At 46.2% G+C, this 20,331-nt stretch overlaps 1 protein-coding gene across 2 annotated transcripts in view; it reads right to left on the minus strand.

Annotated features, from left to right (window-relative positions):
* The window catches only part of CRIM1 (cysteine rich transmembrane BMP regulator 1), a 202,968-nt gene extending 185,121 nt beyond the window's left edge, over positions 1-17,847 (minus strand). For both annotated transcript variants that reach the window (XM_061155608.1, XM_061155607.1), the window contains exon 1: positions 17,502-17,847. In XM_061155608.1, coding sequence (XP_061011591.1) covers positions 17,502-17,832 — 331 coding nt within the window. In that variant the 5' untranslated portion in view covers positions 17,833-17,847. The remainder of the gene's footprint in view (positions 1-17,501) is intronic.
* Positions 17,848-20,331: the final 2,484 nt, after the last annotated feature.

Genomic DNA, 20,331 nt, shown 5'->3' on the forward strand with positions numbered 1-20,331 from the left:
TCCGTATCAGTCCTTTTGATGGTCTAACCTTTTCGACACAGGGCAAGGGTAGGACATTAGCCACCACAGATCTGATGAGGACCTTATTAACTGCAGAAGACAGGGCACAGAAGCGAGATGCCCACAGCTCTATGTAAGTTGCTTAGGAGTCAATCTACATGTGTTTATCTGTATAGATTAATAATGGTCACACACAGAATTTTTTTCTGTTACAATTAACAGAACCTAACACTCCAATTAGAAGAAAACGCTATCATCACAGAGAAATGGACATAAGAGACAGACTACCAGGACAAGAACACCGACCCCAGGAGGAATCTTTTTACACGTCTGTGCATTGCATGTGTGGATGTGTATGCACATATCATTTGCAATGTGTGCACAGCCGTCCACCGCAATGACAGTTTTCTACTGGAACAAAAGACAGGTCTGAGCTTCCATTAACCCTAAATTACAGGCACATGTGTAGCCTGCCACTGCCCGCTGCCAGTCTACTGGTTCCCCTGCAAGGCTTCCCTAGGTCACTGACGAGTCAGTCTCCACTCCTCAGAGAGCCCCACCTGCCTGCTTTCTCTGGCACCAGAATGAAACTTCCCCCCAAGTGCTGTCACTGCGTGTGGCTGTAGGCAGGACAGCCAGTAAGAGTCCGGTTCAAGAAACCGATTTTTCACAGCTCTGTGAGGTCCCTTTTCCGGACTCAGAGCAACACGGCTAGCTATCCAGCTGGAAACGGTACTTGTGGGTCACACTTCACACCCTCTCCTGCTGGTCCGTGGCTTCCAGGAAGCCTACTTGTCAGTTACAAGGACTGTTTACCTTGGCTTCTGACCTGAGGGGCACCTCCCTCCTTCAAGTGTGTTTCCCAGTCCTCTGCCTCCATTCATTTATTTTATTAAAGTCTCAGGATAAAATGTGCTGTTCCGGCAGCAAGAACAGCTCTGGACCTTCACCCATCACCTCAAATAAACCGAGGAAGCCCAGGTGTCAGGGGCACACGTCTCTGAGTTGAGCAGCCTCCACCATTTAAGTCAAATACTCCCCCTGCTGATAAAGAGGAAGACAAGACCACACTTGATGAGAACACGCTTGCCCCCAGGGTCTGAGAGCAGACTTTAAACTTTCAACAGTGAGGAAGCCACAGGAAAGTTAGAGTATTTTTAAAGAGTTAGAGGAACATCAAATGGACTCTCAAAAATTATCTCACTTAGAACCTTCACCTTTCATTGCCAGCTAAGCATTATATTTATAACTTCACTTAGCAATCAGTTCCAGCTTGCCCTCCTCCCACCATTGTATAACAACCAGTTTGAAGAATAAAAGGCTCTAAAGTGAGTTACTGGAAGGCCACCAATTCACAACACCCACACTATGAACAATTACCGTCAGGTTGCGAGATGAGTCTCTTTAAGGCGGGAAAGTTGAAGGGACACGCTACAGCGGTGACATCAAAATTAAACTTGCCCTTAAACTTAGCCTAAGACAATGGAGCTTTCTGGGCACATTCTCTAGAGTGATAAAAGGGTTTGTGTGCCCGAGCTTATACCCAGGATAGTTCTATGTTGTCTAGGAACCTGTATACTTGATCTTGACCAAATCTCTTTCCTCTCCCAGTTGAAAAGCTTAGCGCCAAATGTATGACCCAAAGATGGTAATTTGCTGTTGTGTCCTTAAGTGTCTCAAGTTGCACTGTCTGAATCTGCAAACCGCTTTCAGATCATCAGAAAAACAAACCAACAAACAAGCAAGCAATGGGTTCAGGGCTAACGGTGAAAGAAAAAACAACTCCACACTGGTCAATAACAAGTTGGGACTCTAGCCATGAGTCATCAAGAATTCCTCCATCTCTGAAGTCATAGGGCTTGGAGTAAATCCAAATGGGATTTTGCTTTTTAAATTCCTTATATTGCATTCCTATGAACTTCCTGTGAAAACCATTGTGCAGCGTTTTTATTATTCACAGTCATACACTTCCACCCTCCTGTTCCTTCCTCAAAGAAGCCGTACAGTTAAATTCCTGAGGACACGTGCAGATCACCTGGGGGCAGTAAACAGGCTGTGTCATTTGCTGGCACAGCACTCAGACTATTCAGTGCACACATGTTAAACTCCCTCCTCATGTGCAACATTCTGTCTTAGACCCAGTCTTGGATTTGCTGAGACTCCAGAAGTTTTATCATCATCGATTATTCATATGGTCACCTGGAACTAATTCACACTTGTTTATCAGTTGTTTACAAGCATCAGTTGTTACAAGCATCACCAAAGCATCTCCACTGCTACACACACAACATCCCTGGGTGATAAAGACCTTATGAACAGCCACCCACAAGGATTATTCTTACCAGTGGATGAAGGCTTGGTGAATGAAAGATGACACGTGTATGACAAACTGGCAAGAAGAAAAGTCCCCACAAATAAAAATTGCCTTTAAACATTTACCAAATAAATACAGCTGAAACTGACTCACTGCAGCAAACTTTTAAAAAATTAATTCTAAGAATGATTTGGGGGAGACTTCTCTGGTGGTCCAGTGGCTGAGACTCCCAATGAAGGGGTGGGGGTGGGGGGGAGGCAGGTTCGATCCCTGCTCTGAGAACTACAGCCTGTATGTGGCAACTAAGAGTCTGCATGCTTCAACTAAAGATTCCACACGCTGCAACTAAGACCCAGCGTAGCCAGATTAACTAATTAATTTAAAAATAAACATTTAGAAAAAGAATGATTTGGGGGAAAAGGGGTAGGAGAGGACATGAGACAGTCTCAAGTTGTCTTCTGCCAATAATATAAGACTTCTCCCTAGGATTCTCTTTACAGGTAAGTGTCATCTATTTTAGTTTCCACAATACAGACCAAACTGTTCAGATGGAAAAGTTTTTGTAGGATATCTTGGATGACCTTGAATCGAGATTTAGTCAACAAATGCTCGTTGAGTTCTTCCTGTGTGCCAAGCTCTAGAATAACACACTATCCTGGCACTCAAGGGGATCACAATGAGGCCAAAAGACTGAAATGTGAACTCTAACACAGTGTGAAAAGTGCTATAACAAGGGAAGGAGAAAGTGCTATCTATGGGCAGGGGGAGGACCCGGAGGATGGCATTATTTTTTTCCAGTAGGGCAGGAAGGCTTCACAAAGGAAGCAGCAAAAAACTGTGGAGGCTGAGGATGAGAATATATTTTGAAGGCTACGTGAAGATAACTCTGGGGAATCTGAAAGTCAGCACCACATTGATTTTCCAGGGGTTACTCTGCCTCCACACCTTTAAGGGCAACAGATATCAGGAAGTATCTGTCAAACACACCTCCTAATTTTCGGAGTTCTCAAAGGGTGTTTGTCCAAGATAATCTTGAAATAAATCATAGTCAGGTACTGAATGAATTTAGGAGTCTGATTTTCCTTTACCTGTGGGCTTTTAGTAATAACATGCAAATTCCTAAGGCTCTAAGTTAAATGCTTATTACACTAAGATTATTTTAAAAAGTAAAGTTGGGATCATTATGCATAGGACAAGAAAAAAATAAAGCTCCCAGTTCCTTCCTTCCTGGTCATGATTCTTCCTGTTTCTCTCTCTGCAACCCTTGACACCTTCTACTTTTCCATTTTCTCAAGAAATAGTACTTCTGATGCAAAAGCACAGGTTCACATATTCACACACAGTTTAGAAAATATAATACATGGACTATCTTCAGTGCCAAATGCAGCTGTAATTATATATTTCTTTTGGACATGTTTTATGTTAATAAAGCATGTAAATACTTTATCTCCCTCAAGTTTTCCAGAACTCTATTGGCAGAGAGTCTTTTTCCTTTCTCTTTCCAAACCATCAAATACAATTTCCTTAAGAGATAGTCAATAAACAATGCCTGCTAAGGGCTCACCTTTTCCCAGCACAGTCTTTGGAAATTATTTATCTCTTTCCAACAAAACGCGCCTCTGGCTTCTTGTACCTCTCCCTTTCTGCGCAACCCCCCACCGCCCCCAGAGGTGTTCCAATTCTCCCCCTAAATTTCTACTTTTCCTATCACATGTAAAATTCCCACATAAGGCCAGAAGTTATGTTTAGTGATGTTATGTTTATCTACTATAAATCAGCCCACACTGCCTTAAGGATAGTAAAACTTTGGTCCCAATCACCAAGAAATGAAGTCAGTCATTTTCCTGAGCTCCATTTGTCCAGATAGCTATCCCAATTAACCAGGCAGTTTAAAGGCCAAGCACTTTAATTAAAATTGTTTTTTTAATGTCATAAAACTATGCACCATCTTTATTTATTAAGCAGTCATTTTCAGTTTGCTGATGTACAGAGTAGACAGTCCACTTAATTTGCTTCAAGCATGGACGCTGTTCTCAGCATGTCCATAATACAATGCAAAGTATTCTTCATGTTGTGCCACAGCACCCAAACACACACACGCACATGCACACACTCTATACGCAAAGTCATAACGAAGGAATTATCACAACTTCCTGTCTCTCAAAGTCACATCTGTCACTGGACCAGGGGCCAGCTGCTGATGCTACAGATACATTTTATCATCCTGGACACCTTCTGAAGCCAGCAAGGCTACCGCAATTTCATAAAGATTCTTATGTTTTTTAGCACTTTCTAATCCACGGTATCATATTCCACAGTGTCAAACGAGTCCTATGTACTGGCAAACACTGCTTTCCCTCCAAACATTTCTACAGACTCTTCTGCCAGTCTGCTAGCCCGGACACCATTATTGGAAGGGTCCTCACCGAGGATGCGACCCTTGGCACCAACTTCTCTTCAAAGGTACACAGAGAAAGAGCTGCATGCAACCATGCTGGGGAGGAGGTAGAGGCAAATGGGAAGATGCTGGAACACATGCCTTTCCAGTGGCTTTCAGAGCACATGAGATTCAGCTACACTGGGTCATGGCATGGATTCATTAGGAGAGGAGGAGGGCCAAGCCACAGCACAAAGCTGTGGGTGTGAGAAGTACCAAACGGACCTTCTAGAAGACTCTCCTGCTAACAGATACACACTAAACCCTCTGGCTGCTTCTAAGAGAGAAGTGGAGGGCCCCAGGCATTCAGTTTTTTTTACTGCCCCCACAATTTAAAAGTTCTTAAGCTAATATGCATCAACCAAGCAGGAAGAAAACCAAATGAAGACCTATTGAAACAGCAAAGAAGAGTTAAGCAGAAGCTCTTCAGGCAAAAGCTCAGGTTACTAAATGAATACCACCCACCCCTCAATGGCTATTTCAGATGCCACCACTACTAGCTATCCAGAAATCTACCCTGAAAGAGAGAGGATAAGAGCCGGAACAGGATTTAACTTTTAATATTATCTTTAAAAAAGAAAAGGAGGAAAAACAGAGCAAGCCATAGTACTTCACTAGAAGTGTTCTCCATTTAACAACATAAAATGTCTATTCAGTTATTAATAAACTTACAAAAGTTTTACAGATTAGAGCAAAGAAAGAAAAAAAATCATCTTTGGGTGTATAAAGCAGAATGTCATAGAAAACCAGAACTTAGATAAGTTGACATTGCTTCATGGAAGAGATCTACATAATCCTTGCTGAGTTTTCTCCTGTTGCATACTCCCAAATGGAGTATTTAGCACTCAGCAGACTTATTAACGAATAAATGCCCAACTGGAATTAACTAGTACCTTATTCTGGAAGGCTGCTCTTGGCAAAAATGTAATATTCACAAGGCACAGCCGGCTGACTACTGGTGTACACCACGGGCTGGGCTGAGCATCGCGTTCTTTAGAACCACACGTATCACATCAAGTTTAAGAGCCACAGGGCCACGCCACCAGCAGCAAAATGCCCTGTCGCTGGACAACGTGCAAAGTAAGGGCGAAGCTTCCAGACCCCAGGAGGCAGCTTTCCAAGCTTCACGGCTGACCTGGACGGGAGACATCGTCACTGAAGACTTGCCGTCTGGCACACGTGCAGAGAGCTTCCCAGGGCTGTGGGGGCGGCGGGGCCCTCCGCAGAGCCTCCTTCACTTCACCCTCCCAATACGAGGCGCCCACGTGCCCGTGCAGCCCGGGCCCCTCCTTTTGTGCATGATCACTGTTATGCTTCTTTAAATTCAGCTGCTGCTTAAGGAAACTCCCTGGCAAGTGAAAACAGCAGCAAAGGTAAAAGAATGCTGAGAATTTGGCTGCTGCCTGCAGTGTTAGGAAGAACAGCAATTACTCAACTCTCTCCGAGTGTCAGAGGCAGAAACGAGCATGTGCATTTGGGCAAGTTTTGGCCTGTCTTTGCTCAAGCTTCTGCCTTTGCAGTATTTGTCACCTACCCACCTCACAGCCATAATAACTAATGAAGTAAATGAGAAAATGGAGAAAGAGTGAAGGCAGCAGACCAATGCAGACATAAAAGAGGTGTAAATTCTATCTCGGATCCAGATTAGACCACAGTTAATGTGGCTTAAAGATCACCAGCGTTTAAAAGATGTCACTGACTTCCCAATAACTGTGTTTTGCCGTCTCTGTCGCCTCACAATAAATATAACTACAGGAGACCTCCTGATCTCTTCCTCCAAGTCCTTCCGTCTATGGCATTTGGCATACAGTCATGTAGACACTACTGCTTTTTCCTTCTCTGGCTTTGCAGACACAAGGTAATAGTTGACTCTTGTCCAGGACTTCTAGGTTATAAAAACATTGATCTTATGACCAGAAGGGCCTTAAGATATCATCTGGTTCAGTCCCCCTGCCTTCAGGTAGGTAACTATTTAATTCTCTTTGAACAAATCAAGGCAAAGTCAAGTCAAGGGAAGCTGAGAAGGTTTTATTTCAGTTACTGGCGATTAGAGGATGGAGGAAGACCTGGAAGCCAGGGCTACATTTTTTCTCCTTAATCATACTAGATTCATGTACAAGGATCTTGCAAAGTCTACTTTTCTGAGAGCCCTAAATCCTACTGGCAACACATGAGAATCTATACAAATCCACTCACTCTTTTGATTAAAATATGGACATGTATATGGCCTTTCATTTTAATGTTTAAATTTAATGGACACGGTAACAAATTTTCCTAAAATCTGTCTGAAACCTAAGAACTCAGTATTTCTGAACACACAGCACACCCAATCTTTCTCAAATCATTTAACAATCCTTAAAAGACTCTGGCCTTCAGCGAGAAAACTGTCTAAAAATCTATCCCTTTTTCCTCCCTCAGAATGTAAATGCCCTTTCCTTGAAAAGAGGCAAAGCTTCCAACTATGGAAAGTAAGGGGAGTTTTTCCAAGATGTGCATCTGACAAGATGATGGAGTGTCCTTCCTCTGCGGAGTCATAAACACACACTCTGAGGGGACCGAGCCCACACACTCTGTACTGGATTCCTCACACTTACAGGGCTCAAGTAGTCCAACCAAGCCTCAATATTGAAAGTCCAGTTCAGGCCACACTTTCTCAAGACAGTTTTGCCTTATCTTGGCAGGTCTCTTGGAGTCTTTTAAGAAAAAAAGAAGAGGTATCACAAGTCTCCAATACTGAGATGCCTTTTGTTTTATCGGTTGTGAACAGTTTCGCTTGTGGCCTTTGGATAAGATGCTAAGTTACTTATAGACTGAGATTTTGCGGGCTCCGGTTTCACTGTGCCCTGCCAGAAATTCCTTTCTGTTTTGAATCTGAGATGTTTGTTTATGGTTTTTGTTTTGAAATGCTAAATCAGATAGGCACAGTCTCTAGTTACAGCCTATACTTTTTTTTTTTTTACCTTGCCACAGCCAGAGTGGCTGGTTGCTAAGGACTCAGCTGAAATTTCCAAAGGGCAGACTCTTGTGATTCTCTTCTCAGGGACTTGAAATGTAAAACACCCGAAAACACAATGAACCCTTAGCTTTCTTTCGTAAACATTCATAAAACAAATATTCCCAGGATATTTCAAAATGAAGGTGTTCTTTTGGATCTGATAAACATATACTTAAGCAGAACTCTGAAATGTGGAAGTTGCTCACCTTGCCTGTAGGCTGCATATTTGAATATCCACATTTGTGATGAAAGAAGCACTACAATGATAGGTACTAGAGAGTCTCAGGAAAAAGAAAAAATCAATTTTGACTGTGTAATATGTTTTGGCTGTCATGAAGAAAACAAAGAGTTGTAAACTACTGATTTTAAGGACTGTATCATCATTGTGTTTCCTTCTCCATGTTGCATAATAGCCAATGTAAGGCATTTGCCTTATAAGTTCTCAGCCCATATTTACTAGATAAACAGATAAACAGAGGACTTAAAGAAAAAAGTCACAGTTCTGTCTTTCCAAAGTGAGACCTCACCTATACTAGGAACCAGAGATAAGAATGCCAGGTGTTTTAATTCTAGGTGTTCTTTTCTAGCCTTCCACTGCAGCACAGACTCTCCAGAGAAACCACAACACAAATCCACAGTAAAGCTGCAGCATCAGTCCACGTGGAAGATGGATGGAGCACGTCGGACCAATCAGAGCAACGCAAACGTGCCCTGGGCACCACCTCCTGCTCATCCCCACGCCTGCCCTGGTCTCTGAGCCAGCAGGCCTGCTGCTCTTTCTTCTGGAACCCCAGAGACCCTATCTTGCCTTGGCAATAATCCTGGGGGCTCTGAGGTCTCCAGCTATGTCTGGAAACCCACAGAGAACTTCTAACAATAAAATACCATTTAATGCACTTCCATGAGTCCATATGCCATCCATATTAACATAGGTCACCTTTTTAAAAAAATACTAATTTGAAATAGCTATGTGGAAGTAAGCATTCAAACCACAAAACAGAGCAGATGACCACATTCTCTGAAGCACTAAAGGAACTGAGAATTACAATCATACTGGATCAAACCTATAAAGGTGCTTTTGGTACAGAGACCCTCAACTCATACCCCTCGTTCTTGGGGATTCACTGTCCCTTTCTCTCTGACAAACATCAAGAGACCATAATTGTCGGAATCCCCTGTTAAAGAGATTTAGTTAAGTGTAGTCAATCCACAAAGCAGAAATTTTCTTTTAACTTATACAGAGAAAAAGCTAACAAATTAGAGAGAGAGAGAGAAGACAAAAAATAGAATGGAAATTGGAATATTAACTATCTTTTTCAGTACCAGGTACTCTACTGGCCATTACACATATTTTTGTGTGTCTATGCATGTATATACATAACATACATACATGTAATCATATATATATTTAATACATGTAATAATTCTCTCCAACCCTCACTGTAATTACTTGATAAAAGCTATTACTATTCCATTTTCACAGGTAAGGAAACTGAAACTCAAAACAGTTGAGCAAACTGGTGGCTTACAGTTGAACACAGCTGATCTAAACACAGGTCTGCCTGGCCTCAAGGCCTACTCTTCCCCTACCACACATTGCACAGATGAGTGAGGAGGTGGATGGAGGGGAAGAGATCCCCTCAGGCCTGGCTTGCTGCTGCACCCCCCTAAATCCTTCTAAGTAGTCAAAGGTGGAGTTGGGGCCCCTCTTAGCTGCCCCTGAGATGCCCAGCACTTCCTAGCTCAGGCCTTACTAGCTGTAAATTATTGTCTTGGGCTAAACAGATGGTCCCAGTTTTTGCTGTCTACCTTCAGACCACAGCTTTGTGAAAGTCGGGCCCCTATCTCATTTATTTTGGTTGAAAACTAATTATTACACAGGTCTTACTATTATATCCATACTCATGCTATATACTTTACATGCACTATCTTTCTATTTCAAGTGTAGTCCTGAGACCAGCAGCATTGGCATCACCTGGGAGTTTATTAGAACTGCGGACTGTCTGGCCCTATCCAGACCTACTGCATCGGAACCTGCATGCTTAATGAGGTCCCTAGGTGATTTGTGTGCACATTAGCGTTTCAAAGGCACAGTTTTATCTCATTTAATCCTTAGAGCAAATATAGGTGGTTCTTGTCACTATTAACAGCCGGGGAAACTCAAGCTTAGAGACAGTAAGTGGTATCACGAAGACCAGAGCTTCAGCAGCTGCTCAGTAAATACTTACGGGCAGAGGAGAGCCTGGAAACAGGTGGGGCTGCAAAAAGAATGGAGGAATGGCCTGGGCTGCAAAAAGAATGGAGGAATGGCCTGGCCGAATGCCTGACCTCTGGTTTTGCCTCATTTGCACCTACTTCGGGGACAAGTGAGACTGTGGCCCCTTTGCAGGTGAGCTGCAGCTCTACAAGCTGTTTCTTCTGCTCAAGCCAGGCCAAACCCCATGTTGACCGCCAGTGTGGACACCGCAGGAGCTAGGAGCAAAATCTTCTTCCAGAATACGATGTGACGGAAGATGCACACTGCTAGTAAGCGTGAGTTCAGGTGTTCCCCCTTCCCCAAATATTAGTCCACAGACAAATGGTTAAATTTATGGTTCCTACAACCTGTGGCACCTAGTGGCAAAGAACCGCCTGCCAATGCAGGGGACACAGGAGACGTAGGTTCAATCCTCTGGGTTGGGAAGGTCCCCTGGAGGAGAGCACGGCAACCCACTGCAGTATTCTTGCCTGGGGAATCCCATGGACAGAGGAGCCTGGAGGGCTACAGTCCATTAGGGTCAGAACCCTCCCTTCTCTATTTTTACTCCAAATATACAATTTTTACAGAAACTATTTAGACCAAGTATAATAAATGGGCATCAGGAGGAAAGGTAGCAAATAGCTTCAGAGGCCTTTTAAGTTTTTTAACTCCATGAATTTATGGTGTCGGGATACGAGGGGACCTGAATTCAATAATAATCTGCTCCCTTTCTAAGAGTCCAAACTCCTTAACCACCAGTGATGAAATACTCAGATGGCTGAGGGTTAAACAGAACAAGAGAATGAGCCCGTATCAGATTATTTTACTTCTACTGCTTAGTAGCTTTGTAGTCCTTAAGGTTTACCATGTGCAGCCGTTGTTTTAAGTGCTTCACAGGGTTCCCTGAGTCCTTACAGAAACCCTATTGTTAACCCCACTAAACAGAGGAGAAAATGTAGACGCACAGAAGCAGAGTGTAGATTTGACCCCAGAAACCAAGTTTCTAACCGTTACACTCTTGGATCAAGATATAAGTATTTCTCACAAGGAATTAATTGGGCTTGGGAGAGGGAGATAAGGAATTGAACCCTGTTCACTTAGTAACTACAGAAGAAAAAGGAACCTCTTTATTTTTATTTTTTAATGTGGGCCCCAAATGAACCACTGTTTACCTTGAGGGCATTCTTAAGAATAGTTCACCACATCTCTGCCCTGTCCGGAAAACCAATGAGGTCTTATCCAAACTTGGAGGTTTTCCATGATTTGATCAGACTAACTGGCCAGGACAAGCAGCAGAGAGTGGTGAAATCAGGAGATGCTGATAAATAGACAGTTCTCAGTTCATTGCCGACACTCACCTGCCTAGCAGAACAAGCTAGAACAAAGAGAGAAGTGCTCCCAAAACAAAGTGCCACTTTGAACAACAGCTGGTAGAGCGTTAAGAATGCAGCCTCATTCTCAAACATGCTGGGAGGCACTCTTGATACCCATCACAAGAACTCTGACAATGGGTAGGACCCCTTCCCCATTCCCCACCGAAACAGATTTCTTACTCAGGCTTCCATACCTTATTGGACCTTGAATTCTCCTTTTCAGCTTTGCCACCTGAGCCTGAAAAGATCACCTCAGATCCTGCGACTCCTACAACAAATTTTAACCACACATCTCACTCACCAACTAATCATATACTGACCCGAGAAATCACTTCTACTTGGCTTGAACTTATTTATGAAGTAGACTTTTGAAGGTCTTGCCTCATTCTTTATCTTGATTATAAGAGGGGCTAGAGTAGGGATCAGGTCTGAGAGGTCCCCAGGCTTCCCAGCTCCCCCTCCTCCCCTGCCGCCCCAGGAGAAAGCCTTGTACAGAGTAAATCAATGAATGAGTGATTGATTTCTATGCAGAGACAAGCCAGAACTTTAAAAATTCAGCTTTGGAGAATTCAATCTCTGAGAAGGAAGGATTTCAGTTTGTTATTCATTCATGCTTGGCTAGTCCACTGTTTCTTCCTCAGATAATTAATTGAGCTTTGCTGGGGTGTCTCCAAAACCCTCATCCTGCATGTGCCCTGTGGTACACAGTGTCACAGGAACCTGCTTCAAATGTATTTACCTTCCACTCATTTTACCATCATCTACCTAATGGTATTTACACACGAAAGCAGCACTGCCATCTCTCATGTTAATGCCATCTCTCCTGTTAGCTGGTGCATGTTAGCCTGAACGACGTTAAACACACCCACATTTTTCAGGAATTTCACAATTAATGTCTGGAATGTGCTTTGGATTATTCTTCAAAGGATGACATAGTTGCCCTAAGATGAATTCGGTATTTTTCCCTTCTCCCATTTGTCATTCTTTAGTCCTCCCACTCCATTATCTTTTGGGGCCATCTGTTTTATCTGTTTTCCCCCAACTTTGTAATTCCTGCCCCATGCTTCCCTGAAGCATCCCCCTGTTCATCCAGATCATCACATTTTAAGCCATAAACACAGAAACCTGTACCACATTGCTAGTTCTCCAGGCCAGAATACTGGAGTGGGTAGCCTTTCCCTTCTCCAGGGGATTTTCCAAACCCAGGGATCAAACCCAGGTCTTGCAGTTCAGATTGCAAGCGGAATGCATTGCAGGCGGATTCTTTACCAGCTGAACCACAAGGGAAGCCCAGTAACTCCCACAACTGGTTGTAACGCCCAAATTCTAAGAATTATTCAGATGGTTTTCTTCATAAATTAATAATATTACAGTAAATTTACCTGTATGTTCATCATGGCACTTGTAGAGTAAATGCATGTTAATGGCAGCAAGATCCCCAGACCTGCTATTTTTGCCCTTCCAGGGCTATGCCACTCATCTGCCCCTTGCCAAGTGTTTTGTGTGACTGAACTCCTCGACGACAGTGAGGGTTCTGTAAGCTTGACAGTCAAAATCAAAGTCATGAAGTCCTGTCATTGCAATATGTGCAGTGAATAGACTCTCCACATTTTGTCAATATTTACTCTGGGAGGAACTAATTATTTCCTTGTTTACTTACATTGGTTCCTCTTCCCATGCCGTATTAAGGTGATTTCATAGGCCCTCTGATTGCTTCTATCTCTGGCATCTAAGAACCTTACCTAAAGACTTTTGGATGGAAACTGAAACACCTTCCTCAAAAACAAGGAGCTATGGGTGTTTTCATTTTTCTAACATCGGTACAAGAATATTAACTCTGCCCATCCCCTCTTCTATTTAACTGGTAAAAACCCAAATCCATGGACTCTCTAACTGTGACTCCTACATTACAGATGGATGAGAGGAGATCTATGGCTGGTGTACAACCAACTGGTTTGATTTGTTCCCTGGCCTCCTAGAGCCTGTTGCCTAGGCCTCACCTCAGATCCTCCACAAACTTTCTTCCAAGGAGTCGTCATCTCCAGTGAGTGAAAAGAAACCATAACCTAACGTCAACAGTTTCAGAAAACATTCCATTCTCTGCTGGGAATACCCACCCCACATCCTTGGTTTTACTTACTGCCCCGTGAGAAGTGGGTGGAAAGAAAAGTTAAAATACCTGGGGGAAATCAAAGGAGGATTGAGTTTTGAAAGAGACAGTTCTTACATGGCAGAGGTGAAAACACAGTTCCATTCCATAAACACGAACCACTGAGTAAATAGTCACCAGGTGGGAAAAGAGTGCTTCTCTGTGACGGGGATCGCCTGGCTCTAATGCAAAGTTCTCAGAGCAAAGCAATCTACTGCGTCCCCTAGGTTCCTCAGCACTCTGCCCTCACGACCGTCGATCCTAAGCCATCGCTGCCGTTTCCTTACTTAGAGAAGGCTGGTCATGCTCCCCATGCTCCCCACCCACCCCTTCCTTACAGAAGCATACAATACGGGTCCACAGAAGAGGAAAAACGGACCTCACCCCTTGTCTGAAACATACACCTCACTGGCCAATCGAAACATTCTTCCTAGAAAATCTCATTTGAATATTTTTTCAAAACTGTCTTTCATCTCCCAAAGAGGTCTCCCACCCCTCCCTCAGGAGTTCAGACTACAAACTTATTTCTATGGCTTCTAGGCAATTTACCTAGAGGCAGGCACCCTAACCAAGGAGCAGGCCACTTAGGAAGCTGCAAAGGGCAACAAGAAGACTCACTGAGTCAGTGGAAATGGGAAGGGGATCTTCCCAGGAGCCAGAAAGCACAGAGTAGAGAAAAATGGAGGTATCTGGCTCTCTGCTCAACTTTAAATATAGACATAGCCAAAGATTTTTTTTTTTTTAAAGGAACAAGTATGTCAGGATTTACTTAGTTAACAGTCTAAATGATGCTGAAAAGAAGTCCAGGTGTATGTGTCACATGATTCACTCTTCGCATCATTTAGTCTTTTCAGAAAATATTTTTCCCTCAGTGTTCTTTCTATGGAAAAAACTGTTCTTCCATGTACTCACAATGCACATTCACTGAGAGCCTACTATGAGCCAGTATGCCTTAAAAACCTAAGGCAGGGAGCCACAATTTGGAAGGGGTCCATTTCAGACCCTACTTTATCTACTCACTTTGTGAACTGAAGTTAAAAACCTGATTTTTTTTCCTCTCATAAAGCCAATATGGGGAGTGATATAAATAAAAATTACTGCAAGTTGCCAGATAGAGCGATGTAATTTGTATTTAAATTATGTCATCGAAAACAGGTTAGTCATGATAACATTTCTATACTATGCAATATGTTTCCCTCAGTATAGTCAGTTAAACAAGTTTCAAAAGAGTTTTCATTAACAGATACAACCAGTAGGGGTCATTTTAGCGCAAAAATTGCAGCAAAAGACTTCCTCATGAACAAAATATATCAATTTCTATTTGTTAGTTATGATAATTATGCGCAAATTTCCGAATAAAAATGGAAACTGAGGGAAACACTGGCCATTGAGAAATTTTTTGCCAACTAAGAGAAAAACAAGAGAATGTCAGCATCGTCTAGGGTAATTACTGCCATAGAATGACTCCTCTAATTCTTAAAAAGGAGGAAGAAAAAAGGCCACTCACTTATCTTGTTTTCCATAAATCTTGTAATCACGTGAAAATTCTTGAAATTTTAGACACCCTATTGAAATAGCTGTCTAAATACATTCATCATGCTAGGTAACACTGTCCTTTCTCCTTTGGGTTCATAGATTGCAACCTAATTGCTGCTTTTAGAGTTCTATAAAAAAATAAAGTAAAAAAAATGCCCTGAGCACACCATTTTGGTAGCTAAAAACAGGCTGGCTAGATGGAAAGTGTTGTTAAAGAACACTCAATGTGATATCATCATGCCAATAAATACTTCCAAGCATTTTCAAGACTAATACCAAGTGTGTAGAGTGTTAACAGAAGAAACGAAGCTATTGAGGGATCACCTCATTTCAGAGGAATAAAAGGCTCACCAACAAACTGCCAAAATAACTCTATACTATGACACCAGGATACTGGTGCCAAAGCACTTGATTAGCGTGAATGTTCCCTGAACTCCACATTTCCTTCACCAGAAATCCATCATGAAGTAACAAAACAAAGGTTAGAATCTTTAGAACCTTCCCAAGTCCTTCTCAGAGCACAGCAGTTTCCACCACATTTAACCTTGTTTCAGGGTGCTTGTTCTTTTCAGATTTATGGGAGGCTGGCTTAAGTAAATTACACACTCCAAGTAGCAGGGTTCAAAGCTACATCTTTTGGTCCAACTCATTCAGAATTCCCAAAGTCAAACACATAAAACTGTATCAGAAGTTAATCTCCTGGCCATTTTTCTTGTGAGAAATAAAAACAAGTTATACAGTGGGACTTAACACCAGGTGAGAGGCTTTTGTACTTGAGGTAAACAAACTCTTTATAACCCAATGTCCTCAGGGTGCATCGATGCACTTCCCCGCACGAGTTCCCTTCACTCATTACTGCCCACTAGCTTCCAAACCAGAAAGACCATCCTGATTTTCCAAAACTGTCCAAACTTGAAAACCTGCCTGGTGGCTCAGTGGTAAAGAACCCGCCGGCCAATGCAGGAGACGCAGGTTCCATCCCTGGGTCGGGAAGATCCCCTGGAGGAGGAAATGGCAAGCCACTTCAGAATTCTTGCCTGGGAAATCCCATGGACAGAGGCGCCTGGCGGGCTATAGCCCATGGGGTCTCAAAAAAGTGGGGCAGGACTGAGTCACTAAACAACAATAATCAACAAGCATGCATGTATGTAAAGAGAATCACAGAATGGAAAGCCTTTCAACAGACCCTTAAGGCATTTACTCCCTTTCTCAGTTTCCTAGCACAATAAACAGACACAAAGAAAGATGCTTCAGAATAAACCCCTCCCTGGTCTCGGGCGCGCAGGCTGTGAGTATTGAGGAAGACAGGAGCAGCGGCGCCTGTCCCTCCTCCGCCCCTCCAGAGTAAGGCTGCTGCGCGCTGCTCGCACACCAGGATGCCCCAGAACCGCATCACCGCCCCAACGCCAGCCCGAGCAGGGACCCCACGTTTCACTGGTGCTCACTATTTGGCATTAGCCAAATAAAAAGAACTCACTGCATCTCTCTAGACCCCAAACCTGACCAGGCACCCCGAGGCCGGCGGGCAGGGCTGAAGGCCAACACCCATGAACAGTGATTCTCCCAAGGAGGAGGGCTCCGCTAACCCAATCCTTCTCCTTCCATCAGACACCATGGTGCACAATACTTCACTGGAGAAACCAGCAGAACAATTCCCGTTATTAAACACACAAAAAGAACAAGCAACACGACTGGAAAGACGCGGATATCTGATCTTAAAAAGCAGCCACTAATAGTAGAGAAACAACTTTTCACTCCTAGGTGCAAGCCCCCCGCCCGCCCCCCGTCCCCCCTTCATTCAAGAGAGAAAGCCTTTGACCGCTTTCAATAGGCAAATAAATGAGTAACCAGCGTCTGTAACTTCCCCTGGGCTGACATATTCCGGAGCTGAAACTGATTTATATGCGCAGGAGGAGGAAGGGGGTGAAGGAAAAGCGCAAGGAAAAAATAATACAAGAGTCACACAGGGAGTGTGAGCTGGAGACACGTCTCCGCCAGCAGAAAATGGACTTGAGTGGACGCGGTGCAGCACTCGCTTCCACGCTGCGCTATGCGGGGAGGGCGGCAGGGGCCCTACTCCCCGAGGGGCTCGCCAGAGCCTCCGCAGTGCCCCCTGCCCGCGGCGCCCCCACCTCCGGGCGCACAGCCCGGCCACTCCACCCAACCCCAACCCGATGGGCCACACGTGTGCGCGTCTGTGCGCGGCCGGGGACGATCTCCCACTAGCCGGCCCCCACCCACGCAGCCCAACCTCTCCCGCGGCTGGCCAGGCATCCGGGGGAAGCAGCGAGCTGGGAACCCAGGGAAGCGGGGCTCACTCCGGGGGGTGGCGGGCGCCCCTCCTTTCCGAAGAGCCCTCTCTCCTCGGGAAAGTCTCGGCCAAACTTTGTTCGGCGCCACCATCGCCGAGGGGCCGGCGCGGGCCAGGTGGGAGGGGGCCCGCGGCGGGCGGCCGTACCTTCGCAGACGCCCACTTCGTACTCGGTGATGGAGTCGCCATTGAGCGGGGGGCGGATGACACAGCGCAGCCCCCGGTCGCAGGCTCCATGGAGCCCGTAGGCGCCGCCGCAGCTCTCGTTTCTCTGGCGGGCGCACATGTAGCAGCAGCCGCAGAAGCCCTGCACGATGCTCCCGGGGCAGCTCTTGGGCTCTTCGCACTTGGACTCGTCGCAGGGCAGGCAGACCAGCGCCCGGGTGCCGGAGCGCGCCAGCAGCAGCAACAGCCCCAGCAGCGAGACCAGGAGGTGCCCGCAGCCGGCCAGCCCCCTGCCCCCCGCCACCAAGTACATCCTCCTGCGCCGCCGCCGCCTCCTTCTCGCAGCCGGGCCGGGAGCGGGGCGGGCGCCCTCCCCTGCGCGGGGCACACGCGCCGCCGCCGCCGCCGCACCCGCAGCCCGCGGTCCTCGCCGCCCCCCTCGGGGCCCCCGGGGCGCGCCTCCCCTCGCGGGGCGAGGCCCCCGCTCCCCCTGCGGGCCGCGCCGACCCGGAGCCCACTAGCGTTGGCGCCAGCAGTGGCTTCCCCTCCTCCTCCTCCTCCCGGGAGGGAGGGGGAAAAAAGAAAAAAAGTTTCCTCCCGGCAGCTCCGGTTCAACCCAAACTTCTGGCGGCGGCGGCGGCTGCGCTCGGCTCCAGCCCCGGCTGGCGGCGCCTCCTCCCTCTCTCCTCCTCCGCGTCGGCCGACCCCGCGGCGGCGGTGGTTGTGGCGGCGGCAGCGGCGCAGCCTCCGGGCCGGTCCCCGCCTCCCGAGCCGCCGAGTGGGCGCGGTGGCGCAGCAGAAGGTCCGCGGCGTCCGCTCCGCGCGCCCGGCTCGCCTCACTCCTGCGCCGCTCCTCCGGGCGCTTGTTTATGGCTCGAGCCTCCGCCGCTCGGGCTGCGCCCTCCCCCATCCTACCTCATCCCCCAACCCGCGCCCCCCCCGCCCCGCGCCGCGCGCCGCTCATTGGCTGCCCCCCCACCCCCTGGCCCGGCCGGCCCCCTCCCCCTCCTCCGCCCTCCCTCCCCGGCGGCCGGGCCCTTCCTCCCTCGCACGCCTCCTCCTCCTCCCCCTCCTCCCACTCCGCCTCACCGAGCCCGGCGCACCGAGCCGGCCCTGCGGCCGAGTCTTCGCGCGCCTCTCCCGCTCCGGCACCGCCGGCGCGCTGCGGCTCGGGCGCACCGGCGAGCTACGAGAGTCGCGGCGTCCCCGAGAGCCCGCCAGCCTTCGGGGCCGCCGTGGCTGACTTGGGAGTCCCGAGGGCGAAGCAGCTGCACCTCCGGGAAACGCTTTGAGCTCGGAGAGTGGCGGGGAACCTGGAGCTCGGGGCGGAGGGGAAGGCTGCAGCCCTTGGCTGGGGCGCCCGCCGGATCGAGACCCGGGAAAGGGAAGCAAAACGCATGGAACCTCTGCAAGACTAGATGAGAATCCATCTTCCACTCGAGCTGGGAATAGACTTTGTAAAAGATATTATGTAATGGAGTCTCGGAACGCTCGAGACGCCTCCAGCGAAGCTGCTGGTGAATTAATTAAGTGCTTTAAAAGGTCTAGGTAAATATTCCGGAGGATAGGAGGGAAGACTGTTGGGGGCCGCTGTAGCTCGAGTGCGTTTTAGCTGTCCACATCCTGGTGTATTTTGTCGCTCTGCCGTCTGTGCCGAAGTGCTTCTTTAAAGGAGGGGGCGGATGGAAAGTAGAGGTGAATTTTCCTCCCTTGAGTAAGGCCGAATTGGATTACTGAAGCCCCTTGACATGACTGGACCTGCATATCTCATGCATCATTAATGTCATCTGTCATTGCCCCCTTTTCTCCAAGGTGGTGGACAGAAGTGGTTTTTAATTTTTTCATTTTCTGTGAATGTGCTAATAAACAAGATGTTCTTTGTGTTAAGCCAGGTAAAGAAGCAGCTGAAGTGGTGCAGAATGCATCGTCTGGGGGTTGTTTCTCATCTGTAGCTGTCAGAAACAGCATCTCGAAGTGATAGGCTCTGTAATGGCCCACCATTCACAGGGTGTGTTACAGGGTCAATGAAATTAGTGAATTAACAGAAAGTGACTAGGATCAGTGTGGGGGAAAAGAAAAATCAGATCTTGTGGCCAGTGTGAGATGGGAATGGCCTGCCGACCTTTTGATCCAAGATGGTCTGGCTGCAGGAAGGTGGCAGCCAAGTGGATCTGAAAATCCTGACTAATGAACCCAAAGTTATAGCAGGGCAGTGTAAGGAGAGAAGAAACAAAGATGCCTTTGAAATCTTCTGTTTGCGGAACAAATTTATACTTCTTATAAACATTTTGATTTAACCACTCTAATCCTGAATGGAAAAGCCAAAGGTACCAGTGGAATATTCCCCAGTCACTGGAATCAGAAAATGAAACATTTCTCCAATCATAGTTCTTTGTCCTGAGAAGGGGAAGAGGCTCATTAATTATCACTGATTATCAGCAGTGGAAAGTGGGGAGTGAGCATACCATTTTCTGAAAGCATTTAAAGAGCTGTTGAGATGACTCCTTTCCAGGGATGTTGTAGAGACAGTTCCTTCCTTGTGTAGGAGGTCAGGTTAGATGATCTCCAAAGGACCTCATACCCTAACGTTCTATAATTATAAGTATTAAGTGGTAAAATCATTTCAGGTATGCTTGATATTCCATTAGCAAAATTCAAGAACAATAAAACATACAACGCTGTTAAACATGATTGTTTCTTGGACCCCAACAAGGCACCAGTACTCCACCGTGGGATTTGCCAACAAGCTGTCATCATTGAGCTGTGTTAAAAGGCCCTTTCCACTCTTGCAGAGGAGGTTATCTATATTTCT

Source organism: Dama dama, chromosome 11 (assembly GCF_033118175.1).
Source record: "Dama dama isolate Ldn47 chromosome 11, ASM3311817v1, whole genome shotgun sequence".
Classification (NCBI taxonomy): Eukaryota; Metazoa; Chordata; class Mammalia; order Artiodactyla; family Cervidae; genus Dama; species Dama dama.